Here is a 22,122-nt window from a genome sequence, read left to right as displayed (position 1 = left end):
GCTAGAGCAGGTACAGGGAACCTATTACAGAATGACTTATTGTCATGATGCCCATTAGAATATAAAAAGTTAGTCTGTGCCCGGAATACCCCTTTCAACTCGCTGCTTCTATGTTGGCCCAGTGTGCTACAGCAGATAAGGTATTGCATATAATCTGCTATCTGTTCAGGAGGTAATGAGATTATCAAGAGTCCATAATACGCACTCGTACAGGATCATAAAGTTCTGTTAATACCTGCCCCACAGCCACATATTAGTAGCAGATACAAATCAGTTAATCAAGACTTTTGAACTGAATTGGTACCTATGTGTAAATGGCAATGCATTCTGCGTAGGTTCAGCCCTTGGTTCAAAATTTTGCGTCACTTCAGGGGTTGTTCTTTCGTCGTCCGTTCCGTTAATGCTTTCCGGTGTTAAAGGAGACTGAATATCCCCTCCAGCAGATTCCTTTAATGGAACATACAAACAATTAGTATCAAGAAAGGAAAAGTAGTACTGATAAATAAAGGACGCGACTAGCAGTTTATTTATACAAACATTAAATACTGATAAATTTAAGAGGTTTTCTGGGAATTTTACTATTAATGATCTATACTCAGGATAGGTCATCAATAGTTGATCATCAGTGGTCCAGGTGCTTTGGATCCCCACCGATCAGCTGATTGCTGGGCTCAGTGTCCATGTGGACAGCACTGGAAGCAAATAGTGCAGTCCATATTACAGCAGCCCAGTTTGGTACTACAGGCACAGCTCTCATTGAATTCAATAGGAGCTGTGCCTATATTACTAAACCGGGCCACTGCAATATTGACAGCACTATCTAATTCCAGTGCTGTCTTCACTGACATTGAGCTTGGTAATCAGCTGATTGGTGAGGATCTCCAATAGTGAACCCCTGCTGATCAACTATTGATGACCTATCCTGAGGATAGGTCCTCAATAGTAAAAAACCTGGACAACCCCTTTAATAACCCATAAGATTCGATATTTTATGCAAATAGGGCATTAAAAACTACCACCATAGCGCCACCTATTGGAATGTGATTTTCCCATAAGTCAATTTCTGACTTCTCAACAGGTCTTGCAACATGACTAAGGATAAGGTAAGCCAAACCACTGTCTTCTTAAGAAGTGAAAGACACACTTGACTTATCAGGAAGTCACTTTCTTATAGGCCGTGCTGTGGAGGTGCTTTTCCATCCCCCCTTTGCATAGTTTTTTCCCAATGAGTATTGCATAGCCTATGTAAGTCTCTCTATGCCATCTTGGTCCTTCCATAAGGATAAACTTTGTTCCCCCAGACCAAAGACGTGTCGTGACATACTCCATTGCATTCCATATTATAGAGGTATTCTCCCATGGAAGCTTTACTGTCATGGGAGGATATAGTGCCTATGGGTCCATATTACAATCTTGTAGGGACTTTGTGTGCTGCTGTACAGGGTTCGTGTACACGGCTTTATAATGTGCATGAGCCTTTAGCTGTGGGTGAACCACAATGCCAAAGTGCATTTGATATTGTGAATGAAACTGCAGCAAGACATGGTGCTTACTGAGATCAACTGGTGCCTATAGAACAATTCACTTACATATATCTTTTATTAGAAATTCTCCATTAATCAACAGGACAGATCAAGTAATAAAGGTATATTAGTAAATTGTTGAGCATGCGGTTATATCATAAACTAGTTAAAGCATCTGTGGTTTGTACATTTGTAAGTAGATCTAGCATATAGAGATACTTGTCTGCAAGAACATCTTCTCTTCAGGAGCATTAGTCAACCAAACTGCTGCTTGTATTTCCCACATTGCCAATGCAAAATGAGAGCAGACATCTGATGGTTATTGTGGGCAATATCTCTACTTTTTCTTTGCACTAGAGTGTCCAACCACAGGGAAAGTGCTGGTCCAAAATTTTTACTCTTGCTGTTCCATTCAGCTTTTTCCAGGTGGCTACATGATCAGCCATTCATAGCAGTGTGATCATGCAAAAAGCTGAGCATTGCAGACCCAGATGAGATATCATGGCTGCCTTGAGACAAATCCACTAAAGGGGTTCTGCAGAACTGGGATATTAAATTGCTGGCTGGTTGCAAAACAAGTTTCGAAGATTCCATCCAAATCAGTGAAAGCTGTAAAGCCAGGGGTACTTATCTTATCTCAGCCCCAGCATTCCATCTCTGCAGCCCATTGGTCCTTCCGGTCTTAGTTGTAGAATGGACACCACATGAGCACTGCAGCTCATCACAGGCTGGCATAACCCCTCACATCATCTGAGTGGATATGCCAGAAGAACAGCACCCAACCACTCCAGCCTCTGATTGGTTGCAGCAGTCATGTGGTGTCTGTTCCAAAATAAAGACTGGGAGGACCATGGGGCTGCAGCGCTGGATGGCCAGGGCCAAGGATGGGTAAGTACTGCTGGTTTTATAGTTTTAACAGATTTGGATAGAATTTTGAGAACTCAATTTGCAAACAGACAACCCCTTTAGTTACCTATCCTGGAACCCCTCCCAATCTGCTGTTTGAAGAAGCTCTTGGGTGTGTGTCAAACCTCTTCTGAGGCCAGTAATGTCACGTTTATTCATCACATGGTCTTTCAGCAGTTCAGTCCCCTTCAACTGAATGGGATTGAGCTCCTATACCAGGCACTGCCCCTATGAAGTGTACAGCACTGTGCCTTGTATGCAGTGAAGAGACCACAGCACTTGCAGCAGCGCCATGGCTTCTTCAAATGGCTGATTAGCGGTGATCGAATATTGATGATCGAATGATTGATGATCTACCCTAAGTTACCTTTATTCACATATAGATTCTTAGTTTCTTATTGTCAGTTTCAATATTATGATGCCTTAATTGCCCTGTGGAGTTATGCAGGGTGGAAATGCATGCTGTATATACAATGCATTTAAAATGGGCAAAGCACTGTTTCACTAAATATAGACATTACTGTATTTGTAGAATAGTATTAACATACGTAAAATACAGTCACCAAAACCATGATGCTGCAAGCCACTCAAACCAAAATCATTTCCTATGACCTTACCTTGTATTCCGGGAAACCTGTATACCAATCGGTATCAATGAAATGTTAACATTTAAGTGTGACTCCACTTTAGCTACTATACAGACAATACTAGAAAAGCAATTTAATATAAGGGTTTCTATTAAGTGATGATGTGATACCGCAGGGCTCCTGGGCAGGGGGAGTTCATATGCATTATGGTTTATTTCTAGTTGAGCAGCCTGGAAAGCTACTTGGGGTGTAATGAAATAAAAGGAATCCAACCAAATTGCATCAATTACATACAGACAAAATGATCAAACAACAAAGAAAGTAAATAATTTCTACAACAATAAAGTAATAAAACTATAAAGCAATAACACTGTGAAGTAACAAAAAGTGCCATGCTTCTAGCGAAACGAGAACACAGCAGCTCACAGAGCAACCATATGGCAGCTAATGGAATTCCTACGGACCCATAGGGCATGTGCCACCATGCAGGTTCAGTGCATACATCTCTGAAGCCTTAGGATAAAAGGCAAGTAAAATTTCACACCACTGAGTGGAAAGAAGTAGAGTATACGCTCCCCAATTGATAATGTGTCAAATCATATAATCCAAGACCATTTAATAAAGTGTAAAAAAGGGTTTTGGAGCATGGTGTGCCTTCCTCAACTTCATAGATACATATAACCATATTCACAAACTAAAAGTGCTTATATATAAAAAGTTCCACCCCCAAAATGCCCATATTAACCCTTCAGAGTATCTAATACAGCTATAACAAAATCTAACTTGACTTTTAACACATTATGATAATTTTATGCAGCACAGTTTGTTTGCCCTTTTAACTGCCTTACAATGGGTTTTGTTGTATCTATCTATCTATCTATATATATATAAAGGTGAAAGCCCTCACTTACTGACTCACTGACTTGCCATTAATTCTCTAACTTCCCGATGTCGTACAAACATGAAATGTGGCACAAACATTCTTTAGGTCCTGAATAGGAAAAGGAAAGGGGTCACAACTCGATTATTCAATGCTAAGTGCAAAAGTATTGGCACCCCTGTGTAATATACCTAATCTAATTCTCTAACTTCTTGGTGTCGTACAAACATGACATTTGGGGTGACCATTTTTTAGGTCCTAAATAGGAAAAGTAATGGGGTCACAGGTTGATTATTCAATGCTAAGTCCAAAAGTATTGGCACCCCTATGTAATGTAACTGCCCGTTGTCATACAAACATGAAATTTGCCACAACCATTCTTTAGGTCCTAAAAAGGAAAAGTAAAGGGGTCACAACTTGATTATTTAATGCTAAGTGCAAAAGTATTGGCATCCCTATGTAATGTACCTAATCTAATTCTCTAACTTCCTGGTGTTGTACAAGGATGAAATTTAGCACAACCATTCTTTAGGTCCTAAATGGTAAAAGTAAAGGGGTCACAACTTGATTATTCAATGCTAATTGCAAAAGTAAGTGCACCCCTATGTAATGCAACTTCCCGGTGTCATACAAGCGTGAAATTTGGTGCAAGCATTCTTTAGGTCCTCAATGAGGAGAGTGGGAGGGGTGGCACATTCTGCAGGGGGACATTGGTACATGCAGCCTGAGGAGAATCTAACGCTCCTCTATATGTATACATGTTTTATTCCTCGGTCACTCTAAAAAAAAACCTTGACATCATAAAATTTTCTGTGCAAACAACAAGTAAACACCTGTTTCAAATTAATTTGGGGGAAGCTAGGTATATCAGTTAGTTAAAGATAAAAGAACAATAGCTTTTCAATGGCTTACTATAAAATATCTTGTTGCAGAAAGTTATCATCGCCATGTTAAACTTTGCTGCATGTGAAACAAATGCCACATACGAATCCCACAGTGATGTGATATAATTCATTCATGGTGAATACTCAATCATTAGAAACTGATGTATCTTTAAACAACTGTAGTATATAACCCCAAGCAGATATCTTCTACATTACCCAGCTGTATTCAGCTTCTTCTCTTTCCCTCTTTAACGTTCTCACGCCCAGGGGCGTAACTATAGGGGATGCAGGGATGCGGTTGCATCCGGGCCCAGGAGCCTTAGGGGGCTCATAAGGCCTTTCTTCTCCATATAGGGAACATAGTACTATTATAAAGCATTATAATTAGGGGCCCTGTTACAGATTTTGCATTGGAGCCCAGAAGCTTCAAGTTACGCCTCTGTTCATGCCATTACAAAGTGCAGCGCACATGTGATTCCCAAGCATTATAACTATGCATGGACCAGAAAGCATTTTGTATAGACCTTCAATATGTACAGAACCTGCGTAGTTCAATGACCGCAAGCACGCGTGTGCATGTATGGAACTACAATGTACTCTTATCAGGCTTAACCTGCATGAACTATACTTGCAACTGTATTTCCAGAAACATTCAGTACCTTAGCTATCTTTTTCTATCTTTTTCCTTGTTTGTGCAAGGCAACGATGTCTTCTCATAAATTTTTAGGCCACTCTCCTGACTTAGCTATTTTTCTAATATGCAATTTAATGCCACAGTCAGCAAAGCCCTAGCTGTCCTCATGTTTTATCTCAAAAACACCTGATGCAACTAATGGAGCTCTTGATTAGTTACATCAGGTGTGCTTGAGACAACACCTAATTTTCAAATGTGTGCTTTTATGAGGAATTCTATTCAGATGGTTGAATTAAAGGTGGAATTTTATGTTTAATTTAGAGAAACCACTTGTTATATTAGTTGTGTTGACCTATTTTTTTTCATTTTTTAAATGTATTTTTACATTTTTGCAAACAAACCTAATTTGCAATGGGGCTTGAACAATTTTGCAACTGTATATAGTAGTATTTTATAATTCACTTTGTTCTGGCATGAGGATGGCCAACAGAGGAGAATTTGAATACAGCAGGGATTAATAATTTCATACTGGACTATTCCATTGTGAATTGAGGAGCAAATACTCTACTTTTCCTTTCTGTGGTTTGGATTTCAACCCCTAAACGAATCAGGAGCTTTGTCTCGGAGGATGCAGCATACCCAAGGGGATTGCCATACAGGCTTGTGAGCTGTTGTGCCTCAGCAGGATCAGGGCAGCACCTAATTTTGCAATTGCTCCTACACCTTTATAGATATACTATCCAAGGAAGCACTCTGCTCTTTTTTTGAAGACTGGAAGTAAATTTCAAGTTTCCTAACACTTGTTCTCAGTACAGAACTGCCAAATAACCCAAAATCTCACAAGGAAGGTTTATATATTCTTCTATCATCCATTACTTCTAGATCAACCCCCTTCAGGACCTGTTAATGCCAGATTAAAGGAATTCTACGTTCTATCCTTATTTCCACTAATAATAAAATGTGAATTAGCAAATAACCTTGAAAGGAGGTATATCCAAAATGTCACCTTGTGAAGAACGATTTATCTTGTAGAATAACCCAGTGAGGCATAGATCCAGCAGTGTAGCTTCATTTCAGCAATGTAATGTCAGTTCTGAGCATGAATAGCATGTCCCTCTTAAACAAGAGAACCAAAATAAATGGGACCAATATCTACATAATTGGATTAGAATTTTGTGTCAGCAGGCTCTCAATCTCTCATCTCTCGGTGGAGATGGCGAAGCCATGCCAACTGTGATTACAGCTTTTTCCAGCCAATTTGGACACCTGTGTTGCAAAAACTGGACCACCACCAATTCCTTACTCAACAGGAAATGACCAGATGTCAGATGCAAATGGACTTCAATCAAATCCACTAAACTGGTGAGTGGAGAAAGCGTTATGACAACCTTAAATAGAACACAATTAAAGGACACAGGATGTTCTTGGGTCTTACAGTACAGAAAAGAGACATGTTGCAGGGCATTGATGACATTTATAGTGCAGTAGCATGACAGTGGATCAAATATCAAACATGAATGGAAAATACTTTACATTTTCCAATATATTCTATGGTCATTTGTAAACCAAGGTTCTGTGTGCAACTTATTCTGAACATTTGTTATTAGTTATGTGCAATCCTTATATGAACACCAATTATATGTTCAGTCTATACGGGCTTCCTGTTGTTCGTATGGCATGATGAGGAGTGTCACATAGCCATATGGGGCCGACAGGATGGGCGGGGAGATCCATTCACTTTCAGGAACAATATTCTTTATGAAGAAACATATTGGTAGCTTGTTGGACCTCCTTGGGCCTTCAGAACCGTAGCAATAAATCATGGTATAGATTCCACCTGGTGTTGAAATTGTTCTGCAGGAATATTGGCTGATACGGGCAAGAAGCTTTTTGTAGTTGCTAGAAATTAGATGGAGAAACTGACATGTTCTGAACAGTAGACAGGAGGGATTCATTGATTGCTGCTGCTAGGACCAAATTCTGACCCTCCTATCAACATGGTGCAACAGAGATCTGGATTCCTCTCACCAGGTGATGTTTTTCAACTGCTCAGTGATCCAATTTTTGAGTTTTTTTGTCCACTGGAGTCTCATGTTTCTCTTCCTCTTAGCCAGTAATGGCACTTGTACTGGTCAACTGATGTTAGAGCTCATCCGTGTTAGGGAAAGCCGGATTAGATATGTTAGTTGGAGCACCAGTGTTTTATTCAGTGGCAATTTGCTTGATTGTGCACTACCTCTTCATCAAAACGATTCTTGACATCCTCCTTTGACTTCTCTTATCGATGAGATGTTTACATCCACAGGATCTCCTTTTGTTGGATATTTTACCTCAGTCACACCATTCTTGGTATCCTCTTGATACCATCGCATGAGAAAATCCAACAAGGTTGGCAGTTTTTTTAAACATTTGTCCCAGCTCGTCTAGCACTGATGACCAGGCCTTATTGGTAGTTGCTCAAATTGTTTAATTTTCCCATCTAATGTGGATTCGCACTGAAAATGACACACGGAAAATTTGCTCACTGGATTTCATGCTGCACTCTGGAGTCATGGGTGTCCTTTCCATGCAGGGTAGGTCCAATCATGAATGGGCCAGTAAGGACAGGATAACACATCCATAGGCCAGAAAAGGATTAGAATAGTGCCAATCAGGTAAATAGCCTTGATTTAATGCAGATTTAATCTGCATTATTATTGTGTATGAAGTTTTCAGGTAAACTCTGAAGATGAAGTTTTCTATAGAACTTAGTATATAAACATATAGTTGTTATTTCATTATATTCTTGTTATATGATGAGGCCTACATTTTCACAATATAAGTTACAAGATGAGTAGGGAAGAGTCATGGTTAATGTATTACCTATCATTCCTGCGAACAACATCAGGAATGTCTTGTTGTACTGTGTGTTGGATTCACACTGTATACTAAAGGTGGCCGTATACCTTAAACCCCCCCCCCCCCCCACACACACACACACACCCCATCCATACACATGCACGCTTGACTTGGTGATGTTTGCGTTCTCAATAGAAAATTAGCCGCTGCCAGACACCTCTGACAACTGCTTATCTACCTTGAGAACAAAGAATTTGGCATGTCAAAATCATATACACCCAGCACTTTTTTTTCCCGACATCTAGGGAAGCGCTGGGGCACCCATGTACACATTAATTGGTTAGCAGGTCCAACTGAAAGGTGTGGATGGCGTTTGTCTAATTTGTACTACCACTAGATTGTACATTACAATCTGGAAGATTTGTAACAACTTAAGTACAGGTTCAATTGTGAAGTTGATTAATAGGTTTTTGGGCATAAAATGAAATAAATTATCCCAAAATCTAAATTTATCCCCATTCCACGGGATAGATAAGGAATTATGATTGGTGGGGGTCTCATTGCTGAGACCCCCACCCATCCTGAGTCCCATGACCCCCTCTTCTCATCACTGCAGGGACATTTATCCCACCTGCAGTGACATCTGGCTGAATGGAGTACTGTCCGCACATGCATGACCCCCGCTCTGTTCATTTCAATGGGTCTGATGGAAATTATTGAGTGCTTGTACTTGGCTATTTCGAGTAGTTCCATTGAAAGTGGTTGGAGCTATACCATGGATGCACAACCGCCACTCCTTTCATTTTCTTCCTCACTATGGTGGTGCAGTAAGCACACAATGAGCAGAGGGAGGGAAACAGAGCCCCCTGTTTTCTGGATTCTTGGGGATCTATCAATGATCATAAAGTTATTCCTTAGTCTGTGAATAGGGAATAAGTTGAGATTTTGGGATAATCCCTTTAAAGTGGCCCTCTGGGCCTGGAGAGGCAAAGATGGCTGAAACGTTTCTATGACTATCTGATGCACACTGTGCATTAGAATACATTGGTAGTCTAAGACACTACATGGTGCTCTGACTGGTCAACACTGCTCGTGTGTGCAGCACTCACTAATCAAAGCAGGTGCAGACTAATGATGCATACTAATGCATCCGACAGCCAGAGAAGCTGTTAAGGCCATATTTACTTCTCTTGGCCCAGAGGGTTGTTTTAAGTGGACCATTTCTCCTACTGAGGAACACATATAGTGTCATAGTCATTATTATGCAATTGCCTAGCTATCACATTAGCTCAAGATAATTTTGTTGTCCAGGGGCGTAGCTAAAGGCTCATGGGCCCAGGTGCAAAATGCTATCTTGGGGCCCCCCAACTTCTCTTAACCCCTTAACGCAGAGGCATAACTTGAAGCTTCCGGGCCTCAATGCAAAACCTGTAACAGGGCCCCAACTATAATGCTTTATTCATACTACTAGGCTTAATGTATGCAGAAGAGAGGCCTTATGGACCCCTGAGGGTCCTGGGCCCGGGAGCAACTGCATCCCCTACATCCCCTATAGTTATGCCAGTGTTGTTGTCTAACACTGTTCACTTCAATATCATCTGCCAGTCCTGTTCAAGGTATAACTTGCTTTCTACAATCATTATTGCACATCGCCTATGAGTTAAGTAATCAGCTATAATAGAGTCTCTAGCAACACAGGTATTTAACCTTAGAAAAAAATGGTTGATTTCTTTATATATGTATAACAAATCAAAGGGTTAAACTGGACAAGATGATTAATATTTATGAATAATAGTATAAAAGTAAGTTATAATGGCTACCGCTAGGTTATAGCCTTACCTTCACGGATTCCTGACTAATGATTTGTGCGTTTTCGGTATTGGTGTGTCCATTGTTATACTATCATTCTAAACGATGCAAATGTAATAACTGAAAAGATGGGCTCCAAATATCCTCAGATCGCAGCTAGCATTCAGTTGAGAACCTTCAGTTTGGATAGACATGACACTCTGAAATGTCGACTCAATAAAACCTGCATCTGGATGTTTGATCTTTTTTCAGGTTTTTCAGGGCTTAAAAAAATAATGTACTTAAAATGGTGCATAATAAAGAAAAATTGGATATTCACCCACTCCAGTAGCACCCCGTCCAGTTCTGCAGCCCCGCTGCTTGCTGCTCCGAACCCGGAAGAATTCAGGAAGAAGACGTGCCATGCTTTGTGCATTTGGCTGCTCAGCCAATCACAGGCTTCAGCAGTGATTCCTCCATGGCTACGGACGCCTGTGACTGGTTGAACAGCCACAAGCACAATGTATGGCACATGACTGCTTGCTTCTTCTTCTAAGTGGTGGGCATCAGGGCTCCAGCGCTGGACAGGGAGCCACTTGAGTAGGTCAGTGTCTATTTCATCTTAATTTTACACCATTTAAGCCCTTAAATTTTATTTTAAGTCCCAGAAAATCCCTTTAACAATAATTATGACACTTAGCAGGTCACGCGTGAACTATTAATTTGTTGATAACAACGATAAATACGATTGACAGGAACATTACCTGGGAAGGAGTACTAGTAAGCTCCATCTTTTCTTGCGATTTCTCTTTTGCTAATCGAGCAGCTTCTTTAAATTCCTGAAATTTCTCTGCAAACTAATCAATGAAATGGAAAATTAATTAAATACTGCAGGCACATGCACAATGCCCTTGGCAAAATACAGAGAAGTATGCGAAGTATGAGGTGGCATTATTACATGTATATACTGTGCATATATTAAAAATAGTAGTGAAAGAGACTATATCATTCCAAAATGAATATTTAACAGATTACAAATATCAGTCTGGGATGATTTAGTCATCCTACACTGAGCAGGGGGTTGGACCCGATGACCCTGGAGGTCCCTTCCAACTCTACCTGTCTATTATTCTATGGTGCAGAGACGTAACTTGAAGCTCCCGGGCCCCGATGCAAAACTTGTAACAGGGCCCCCAACTATAATGCTTTATTCATAGTACTGGACTCCCTATATGGAAAAGAGAGGCCTTATGGGCCCCCTAAGGCTCCTGGGCCCGGGTGCAACCACATCCCCTGCATCCTCTATAGTTACGCCCCTGCTATGGTGTGAACTTTGGTGTTGATGCAACTTTCTATTGTATCACCACCAGTGCATGTGACAGTGATTTACAGCCTGTTAGTTTCCAGCTGTTGTGAAATTTCAACACTTGCATAAATGTATGTACATCATGCAGTGCTCTATAACGGTGCACTTACCTTTGTGAGATGGTGCTCAGAGGAGAAGCCAAGGCCATATACTGTGTTAGCCCTGCTATCCGCCCATTGGCCAAACTTCTGGGATGTTTTAGTGAATGTCATGTTGGGACTGATAGTGCTGTTTATTATTGCCTGGTATAAAAAAAGATATAAATATGTAAAAGATGAGTAATAAAAGTTATAGCATTAATCCAGAACTTGTAAAAAAAAAAGGTAAAAGCAGTAATTAATAGAGATGAGCGAGTATACTCGCTAAAGGCAATTGCTCAAACGAGCATTGCCTTTTGCGAGTATCTCCCCGCTCGAGACTGCAGGTTCGGGTGCCGGCGGCGGGCAGGGAGCTGCGGGGGAGAGCGGGGCGGAACGGAGGGGAGATCTCTTTCTCTCCCTTTCTCCCCCCCGCTCCCTCCTGCTGGCTGCCGCTACTCACCGCTTCCCCGCGCCAGCACCCGAACCTTCTATCTCGAGCGGGGAGATACTTGCTAAAGGCAATGCTCACTCGAGCAATTGCCTTTAGCGAGTATACTCGCTCATCTCTAGTAATTACTGCTTTTACCTTTTTTTCAAGATAATTAGTATATTATTACAATATACTTTAATAGATAGAGACAAATAATTGTAAATCAGGTGGTAATTTATAGTATACTACAGATATTCCATAAATGTTACTAGTCAGAATACCCCTTTTGTATAATTTCTCGCCTGTAATGTATTGCACCATGGTGGACAATGCAATATTTCAATAAACAATAATAACCACCTACTTTTTCCACCTTCAGGTAAGCTAGTGTAGTCCTACATACTGTTTTAGGTTAGTAGTCCTATTATAAAAATTAATGCAGCACCATACTAGCACTTTTTTCCAGTGTGAGACAGAAGTCAGAACTTAAGATTTTTCATACTATTCCCTTTGGTACCCACATCCTTCATAAAATATACATTTTTTTCATTGGGTGGCATTTTAAACCTCCTCCACCGAGTTTTTTTTTCTTCTGTGACACCAGAAGACCTTATTGCAAATTAATCAGTATAATTTACATAAGAAAATAGCAAACGAGGCTGATAAAAAGACACATGTTCACTCGGTTCATCCTAAAATGCTGCAATGTTGATCCAGAGGAAGGCAAAAAAGCTCTTGAGGTAGAAGCCAATTTTCTTCTTTTCAATGAAAAAATTCCTTCTCAACTCCAATTTGGCAATCAGAATAACTTCCTGAATCACCGACCCTTCTGAAGTGATCAGTGACTATAACATGTAATATTATTACACTCAAGAAAGGTGTCCAGGCCCCTCTTGTACTCTCTTAGTAAGTTTGCCATCACCACGTCCTCAGGCAGAGAGTTCCATTGTCTCACTGCTCTTACAGTAAAGAACCCTCTTCTGTATTGGTGTAGAAACCTTCTTTCCTCTAGACCAGGAGTTCACAACTCCAGCCCTCACAGGCCCCCATAGGTGATGTTTTCAGGATATCCTATAGTGAGAACACTTTAGGCAATGTCTGAGGTGGCGACAATAATTACATCACCTGTGCAACATTGAGGAAATCCTGAAAACCTGACCTGTTGGGGGTCCCTGATAAGTGGAGTTATGCACCCCTGCTCTAGATGTAGAGAATGCCCCCTTGTTACATTCACAGTCCTGGTTATAAATAGATTATGTGAGAGATCCCTGTATTGTCCCCTGATATATTTATACATAGTTATTAGGTCGCCCCTCAGCCATCTTTTTTTAAACTAAATAATATCAATTTTGATAACTTCTCTGGGTATTGTAGTCCGCCCATTCTATTTATTAACATAGTTGCCCGTCTGTGAACTCATCAAGTTCTAATATGTCCTTCTTGAGCACCAAAACTAAACCCAAAACTATACACAATATTCCAGGTGTAATTGTGCTGTTTTATTCCTCTGTGACAGAGTAGAACACAATAACAAATGCATAATTAGTGAAAGCCATGTATTTATTTTCCATAGCACATACATATTCCATAGTGCTGTACAAAATTAGGTACATGCATGCAGATGAATTTAGAATTGCGCACAATGTTCTCAGGTGCAGCTCGCATCGGACAGAGCACAGACATCCCGTCCATGAGCTATTCGATGTTCAGGACCCTGTATATGTACATGTGCTCTTTTCATCTGAGCATTGGACAAAAATAAGACATACTGCAATTTGTTTCCACTAAGACTTTACATCCGAGTGAAAAAAGCCCATGTGGATACACCCATTCAAATGAATGCGTGCAATTTCTGTCCGATTTCAGACAGAAATATTGATCGTGTGCATGCATATACTCATAAGGAAGACACTCTAGGCAGGGGACATGCTGTTGGTAATCTGGAGAGACCAAATGGATTAGCAATACAGCTTATACTTTTGGAAAACAGTGGCACTTCGGGTTGATGGGCTTTATATTACTGAGACTTTACTTTGGGCAGTCGTATGCATACATAATCAAAGCCAACTTTTTGAAAAGCGCTCAACTTATATTGGGCGCCAGAAACTTGAACCGTTACTTTGTGATATGTCCACATTACATTCCTACACCTTTAGTAAAAAACTAATACTTTATTACATTACATTTCAATATTTCGTCCTTTTCCGATGATAGGTATTAATAACACTGATGATTGGAGGGCACATGTCAGGTTTGCACTGCCAATATACCAATTAAAAAAAATTGCTATTAGTTAGAACCTGAAAAACCACAAACAAAACGGTGCAGAAACATAATTCTGTGTTATCAAGTATCTGCAGTTTGCTTTGACTTGCAGATATCGGTGTATTTGTGAATCCTAGCTGTGTAATTCATGAAATGGAGAAGCAGTGGTGGCCAAATATTCCAACTTTTTGTGGAGACTTAAAAGTTTTGCTTTACAAGTACTAATAATTTGGCTTCCTCCATTCAACTGCTTTATACAAGTATGCAGTAATGAATGGATCAGCAAGTTTCATTCACAGCAAGAAGCAGAATCATCACAAAACCTCCAACATCTGTACTAGGAAAACCGAAGACGAGTATTTGCTGACAAAGTCTCAAACTCACAAATATAGCTTGGAGCCAAAAGAAAAGTTAATTAAACTGCTGCCTGACCAAAATGAATGTATTTATTTAAAATGTGTCTGCTAGATGATGCACCTCTCTCCATCAATGCTGAATGTTACTAAAATAGCAAACTGCTGCGGAAACACTCAGTGGTATGACATATATATGAATGGGCCAGCCCGGCAGATGTATGTACCACAACACTGAAACAGCAGTTTTCTTAATGGAGATAAATGTAGTGCTTGTAGGAATTCCAAGCTGCGTCGCCGGGAGTCGGAGCTCGAAGCTGTCAGGGACTCTATAAGAGCATCAGTAAGGATACACTTATAAAAGCAGTAGGGTTAGACCCTCGAAGTCACAGTCCATCTATTTTGGATAGTGCTTCAAGGTTTCGGTTACCCATGTGTTGCACTAAAATCACAACATAAGTGTGGCTCGCCAGTGACTTCAATGCTTCAGTATGATGGGGAAAAGTTTAAACATGCTGAGATTCTTGAGTTGTGGCACAACTGTTTTTCCCCTATAAGGAAACACTAAAGTTGTGATTATACCACCTTTAAAAGGAATCCGTCATATTTAGTAGTTCTTAAAATTAGGTAAATACAACCTCAGATGAACAAAAACACAGGACAAATTGCACCGTGCCATTATTTATTTTACAAAAACTAGGCCAAAATGCAGAACAGTTTGTGAAAAATTAAGTAAACCTTTACTGTTTCCATAGGAATTAAGAGCAGCCAGATGCTGCTAATCAAATGCCCTTGATTAATTGATCAGCACAAAGTGTGACCACCTCTATAAAGACAGCAGCTTTGGCAGTATGCTGGTCTGGAGCATTCAGGCATGTGTTAACATGATGCCAAGGAAGAAAGACATCAGCAATGCTGCCTATCAATCTGGAAAGGGTTATAAAGCCATTCCCAAACAATTTGGAGTCCATCATTTTACAGTGAGAAAGATTATTCACAAATGGAAAACATTTGAGACAGTTGACAATCTTCCCAGGAGTGCACATCACAGCCATTTCACCCCAAGGTCAGAACATGCAATGCTCAGAAAAATTACAAAAATCTCAAGAGCTACAGTACTGTGTAAAAGTTTTAAGTACACTACCAGTCAAACGTTTTAGCACACCTTAATTTTTCCATTTAGTTAAGACAGTAACACAGTTCAAGTCCAGCAAATAAGATGAAATAGTTCAAAGGTTCAAATGTAAGTTAAAAATATAAAAATATTATGAAATTTTAACCTGAAATGTAACAATAGTCTGAATTTATCATTTTAAACAAAGGGTCACACAGAAAGCAAGTTATGGTTTGAAATTGGATGCAAATATACCTTCAGGTGTCTCAAGTTTTGTAGATTACTTTCAAACCCTCTGATTCTATAAAACCAGTGTTAGAACAGATTGCATTACAGCACCCTCTAGGGCTGGGTCTGAATGGTTTTGCTCTTCAGGACAAATCACATTGCTATTATAATGGCAAGAAGAAGGCAAATGACCAAAGAAGGCCGACAGACAAATGTTAGAAGTGTAGGCCTGTCCTACAGGGAAATTGCCAAGTAAGTCAAGATAGCAGTCAGTACAGTTTCCTATACCATCAAAAGGCATTTGGAAACTGGAGGAAACTCTGGCAGACTTAAAGGCCACTACAATATTAGATGACAAGTTTTTGAGAGTCAACAGTTTGTGTGATCGGCACCTCACAGAACGAAATCTTCAAGCAAAGCTTAATGTAGCATGAAATAAACACGTTTCCATTTCAACTGTGAAGATGAGACTTCTATCTGCAGGCTTGACAGGTAGCTTATCAGTAAGAAAGCCACTGCTTGCCTAGGCCAAGCAGCATCTTCAGTAGACTACTGAAGAGTGGAGAAGGTCTTTTGAACTGATGAATCAAAAGGTGGCATCTTGGGTACATCATGCATGACTTTTGTACACCATTGACTAGGTGAAAGGATGGTTCCTGAGTGTGGACACCAACTGTCAAACATGGAGGAGGAAGTGTGATTGTCTAGCATTTTTTGCTGGATTGCTGAATCCAGACCTGGCAACATATAGAGGGTGACTAACACACTGGACAAAAAGGGCTCCCACAGCATTTTAATATGTCATGCAATGTCCTCTGGTGTACATCTAGTTGATCAAGGGTTCATACTACAGCAAGACAATGATCCAAAAACTACTTCTGCGTTATGTCAGAATTACTTAAGAATGCAAGAAGAATCTGGTGGACTTCAAAGAATGGGATGGCTCGCACAGTTTCTAGACCTAAACCACATTGAGCTTGTTTGGGATAAACAGAAGGCTGAAAGCAAAGCAACCTACAAGAGCAGCACATTTGTGGGAACTTCTGTGTCAATGTTGGGAAGAAATTTCAGAACAATATATGAATGCAGCTGTAGAAAGAATGCCTCGATTATGTAAAGCTGCTATATCTGTTAGAGGGGGCTACTTTAAAGACTCAAAACCCTAGATATAATTTGGTGAAACAAAATTAATCCATTATTTTTATTAATCTTAAAGGGGTTGTCCCGCGGCAGCAAGTGGGTCTATACACTTCTGTATGGCCATATTAATGCACTTTGTAATGTACATTGTGCATTAATTATGAGCCATACAGAAGTTATAAGAAGTTTTTCACTTACCTGCTCCGTTGCTAGCGTCCTCGTTTCCATGGAGCCGACTAATTTTCGCCGTCTAATGGCCAAATTAGCCGCGCTTGCGCAGTCCCGGTCTTCTTCTTTTTTCAATGGGGCTGCTCGTGCTGGATGCCGGCTCCGTGTAGCTCCGCCCCGTCACGTGCCGATTCCAGCCAATCAGGAGGCTGGAATCGGCAATGGACCGCACAGAAGCCCTGCGGTCCACCGAGTGAGAAGATCCCCGCGGCCATCTTCATCAGGTAAGTAAGAAGTCACCGGAGCGCGGGGATTCAGGTAAGCGCTCTCCGGTGTTCTTTTTTAACCCCTGCATCGGGGTTGTCTCGCGGCGAACGGGGGGGGGGGGGGGTTGAAAAAAAAAAAAACCCGTTTCGGCGCGGGACAACCCCTTTAACTTGTTTATTTCTTCTTTGCTTTCATTTCTTAGTACATTTTAGCCATTAAACGGTGTAACTATCAATAAAAACTAGAAAAATTGAGGTGCTCTAAAACTTTTTACCGGTAGTGTTGCAAAGAATTTTTTCAAAAATAGAAGGGGTCTGATTGCAATTTTTTTCTGCAGCAGGACAATGACCACAAACACAAAGCCAATGTCAATAAGAACTATCTTCCGCAGAAGAACTATGAGTCCTGGAAGTGATGATATGGCCAGTACAGACCCTGATCTCAACATCATTGAATCTGTCTGAGATAACAGGAAGAGACAGAAGGATTTGAGCAACCCTACATCTACCCTAGATCTGTGGTTAGTTTACCAATAAGTTTGAAGCAACCTCCCGACCACGTTCCTTCAAAAACTGTCTGCAAGTGTAACTAGAAGAATTAATGCTGTCTTCGAAGGCAAAGGGTGTTCAGATCAAATATTAATTTGATTTAGATTTCTCACTTGTTCATTCACTTTACATTTTGTTAAAATATAAACTATTAACACTTCTATTTTTGAAAGTGTTCTTACTTTCCAGCATTGTTTCCACACCTGCCTGAAACTCTTGCCTAGTACTGAATGTAAGACCACACTGAGCTGTCACTTGGAGGCTTTATCACCTGTTTGATATAATTAGTTAATCATACACCTGATTATAATCCTATGAAATCCCTGACTTTGTGCAAGTTTACCTAGAACAATTGATGTTGTTTTGAAGGCAAAGTTTGATTTAGATTTCTTTTTTTGGTCACTCACTTTGCATTTTGTTAGTTGACAAAAAAACTAGTAAGGCCTCCATTACACAGGCATTTGCAGAACCTTAGCACGCGTTTTGCCAGCGTTTTGGCTGCGTTTTCAGCACTGAAAGCGCTGCCCATTCATTTCAATGGGTGATGCAGGGCTAAAAAAAAAGGCCAAAGATAGAACATACATCGCTGTCGCAGTGCAGCTTTGAAAACGCTGCATTTCAATTCTTGTGTGAACAGCCCCATTGAAATTAATAGGACTGTTGCACAGTGTTTAGCGCAGCGCTAAATGCTGTACAAAAACGCCTGTGAGGGAGGCCTAACACTTCTATTTTTGAAAGCATTCTTACTTTGCAGTATTTTTTCCAAACCTGCCTTAAAATTTTGCACAGTGCTGTACATCCCAGATACTAAGGCCTTGTGTCCATGGCACGTGCGGATTCCATGCAGGGTATCCCGCACTGCCCGCAGACAGTGACCCCTGCTTCCCTGCATCTCTCTGGCAATGGCGTTTGTGCGGAACCCTACATTTCTGGATTCGCTCTACTGTGCATGGTCCTCACAGCTCGCCACCAAACATGCACAGTACGTTTTTTTTTTAATCTTCTGCTTTCCCGGGGATCCGCGGCACGTCGGCAGTGGCAGCTAGGGTGTCCTGCAGATCGGATGGCATCCATTGACTTCAAAATGGAGCATGCTGCAATTTGTTTTCCGGACTAAAAAGTCTGCAAACCCAATCAATATGTTTTAGTCCATTCGCAGACGCCCATACATCTCTATGGGAAGCTTGATTTGCAGATCTGCCGTGCGGGTGCCCCATATGGATTCTACAAATCAGGTTTGCCCATGGACATTGTGCCCTAAAGGCCTCAGTTTTTAAATGTCAAATTTAGGACAGTAAAGTTAGAAAAAGACAGAACAAGTTTGGGTTGTTTGGAAGGGTTGCCAGGAGAAAGGCTCTTACTAAAAAGAACATGGCGGTACAGCTAAGGTTTCCAAAGTTGCATCTAAATAAACCGCAAGACTTTTGAAACAAGGTCCTTTGAACAGATATGACCAAAGTGGAGATGTTTGGCCAAAAACTAAACACAGCATACCAGCACCAACACCTCATAACAACTGTCATGCACGGTCGTGGTGGGGTGAGGATTTGGCCTTGTTTTGCAGCCACAGGACCACTGAGTAGACCATGGACTCCTCTGTAAACTAAAGTATTCTAGAGTCAAATGTGAAGCCATCTATCCAAAAAGCTAAACTGTGTCATGCAATGATCCCAAGAATACCATCAAATCTACATCACAATTACTAAAAGAAAAAAAGAATCAAGGTGTTGCAATAGTCAAGTCAGAATACAGACCTCCATCCAATTGAAATGCTGTTGCAAAATCTTAAGAGAGATGTACGTAAATGATTTCCCACAAACCTCTCTGAACTTAAGTAATGTTGTAAAGAAGAGTAGGCCAAAATTCATTCAGAATGATGTGAGAGACTGATAAAGTCATACACAAAACAATTACTTCAAGTTATTACTGCTAGAGGTGGTTCTTCAAGCTATTGATTCAGAAAGTGTACTTAATTTTTCACACACTGATTCTGCATTTTGTCAACCAACAAAACAAAAGAAATTGATAAAAGTATATAAATTTTATTAATCAATATCAAAGTCATAATCATATACTACCATTGCACATAAAACACACAACAAGAGGACACAAAGACAGTGGGAAGCAAAACTGGCAATAACCAACCCAGGAACCCTGATTATATAAGCATTATCTGTTAGCCAATAAATAAACTGGGCGTCGTAATACTAATAAGTAATCCAGGTTTAGGCAATGCTCAAGATAAATTGACATATAAACATGTAATCATACACAAGTCAGGGAAAACCATGGGCAATCATAAAAGTCAACAATAGATCATATTAACCCTAGTCATTGACATGAACAACATGGCTCATGCCTACCCTGACTTATATTAGGGTCCCAGGTCCGGAAATGTCAGTCACAAAAACACACTCAAAAGAACACGCGTTTTGCTGTATTCAGCTTCGTTAGGAGAGAGATTTGTAAAATCTCATCCAATTGCCAGCTACAGTATTTCTTTGTGGATTTTACCTGCACAGATCCGTAAGTAAAATCCACAGCATCTCCATCCTCTGTGGACCTACACTTACAGTGCTTCTTCATGGTACATGGTACACCTGGAATAACTGATGCTGGAAATTAGGTATAAGGGAGTGATCATTAGATGAACAGTCTGTTCTCCCTGACCTGGTCATACTAATTATACTGGGAAACATCAGTGCTGGTGACAACATAGGCAATGTAAATAGATGTCATCCATAGTGGTCAGGTCTAGAGATGAGCGAATCTACTCGGTTCGGGTGTTTTTGAACTCGAGCACCGCTTTTTCCGAGTAACTCAATACTCGGACGAAAAGATTCGGGGGGCGCCGGGGGTGAGCGGGGGGTTGCAGAGGGAAGTGGGGGGGGGGGGGGAGAGAGAGAGAGCTCCCCCCTGTTCCTCACTGCTACCACCCACTCCACCACACCGCCCCCCGGCACCCCCTGAATCTTTTCGTCCGAGTAGTGAGTTACTCGGAAAAAGCGGTGCTCAAGTTCAAAAACACCCGAACCGAGTAGGTTCGCTCATCTCTAGTCAGGTCGCATTTCTAATACGAATGGAAAAGGAAAGCAATATGTAGAAAAAACAATCATCAAAGGGGTATTCCAGGGCTTTGTTATGTATGACCTATTCTTAGGATAGGTCATGAATATCAGATCAGTGATGGTCCAACACCCCTGTCAACTAGCAGTTTGCAGGAGCCGCTGTGCATCGAAACTATCACCGCTCAGTATGTTGTGCAATTGCCATGCACAGTACTGCAAACTAGTCCCACTCAATTATATGCACAATGTACAGAGATCTGATAGTTCCATGTATAGAGACTCCTATAAAGAGCTGATCATTGGGGCTGCCGTGTGTTGGATTTCCACTGATCTGATATACATGACTTATCCTAAGGATGGTCAATAAAAAAATTTCCTAAACAGCATTTGGAGAACAGTGGAGGTCCGACCACTCCAAACCGGAGAACGGAACGGAGCCCTGGCACTTTCCAAAGTGTGGGCAGCAGCAGTTGTGCATATGCGCTGTTGCTTCATTCAATTCAGTGAGAGTGCCAAAGATAGCAAAATTCAAGCAGTCGACTATCTCAAATGGTCTCACTAAAGTGAATGGACAAACAGCACATATGCACAACTGCTGCTGCCCACACTTTGGGAAGTGCCAGGGCCCTGTTCTCCGGTTTGGAGTTCTAGCGGTCGGACCTCCACTGCCTCTCTTCCTGGTACACCATGCACATATCAACAGCCAACACAAGGTGTATCCCTAGTTATAACTGAGGAAGGGGTGTTGCCCCAAAACACGTCTTTTTATGCTGATTTAAGATAAAACTTTTTTTTGGTCAGCTGCGCCAACACCCATCACATTGTTTTCTTTACGGAAGTGAATGTAGTGGCAGTGTGCATGCACTGGGGCTCTGTTCTTGGCATCAGTTGGGGGTTCTAGTGGTTGGATCCCCAACAATCTGTAAATTATCACCTATCCTTTGGTGAGGGGATAACTTGCAATCATGGCACAACCCCTTTAAGCTTGTTAGTGCTAATTATTACAAGCTAGCTCATAGTGATATACAGAATCTCTGTTGGTCACTTCACCAATA

General features: G+C 40.9%; 1 protein-coding gene across 1 annotated transcript in view; it reads right to left on the bottom strand.

Annotated features, from left to right (window-relative positions):
- HOMER1 (homer scaffold protein 1) overlaps positions 1-22,122 on the bottom strand; it is a 111,875-nt gene that overhangs the window by 61,660 nt on the left and 28,093 nt on the right. Inside the window, exons 3-5 of the mRNA XM_066601881.1 lie at positions 11,517-11,648; positions 10,805-10,897; positions 305-447 (exon numbers count right to left, since the gene is read on the bottom strand). Of these exons, the coding sequence (XP_066457978.1) occupies positions 305-447; positions 10,805-10,897; positions 11,517-11,648 (368 nt within the window). The remainder of the gene's footprint in view (positions 1-304; positions 448-10,804; positions 10,898-11,516; positions 11,649-22,122) is intronic.

This window comes from Eleutherodactylus coqui, chromosome 5 (assembly GCF_035609145.1).
Source record: "Eleutherodactylus coqui strain aEleCoq1 chromosome 5, aEleCoq1.hap1, whole genome shotgun sequence".
Taxonomy (NCBI): domain Eukaryota; kingdom Metazoa; phylum Chordata; class Amphibia; order Anura; family Eleutherodactylidae; genus Eleutherodactylus; species Eleutherodactylus coqui.
Note: the sequence above shows the minus strand (reverse complement) of the source record. Positions and strands in the feature narration are given on the sequence as shown.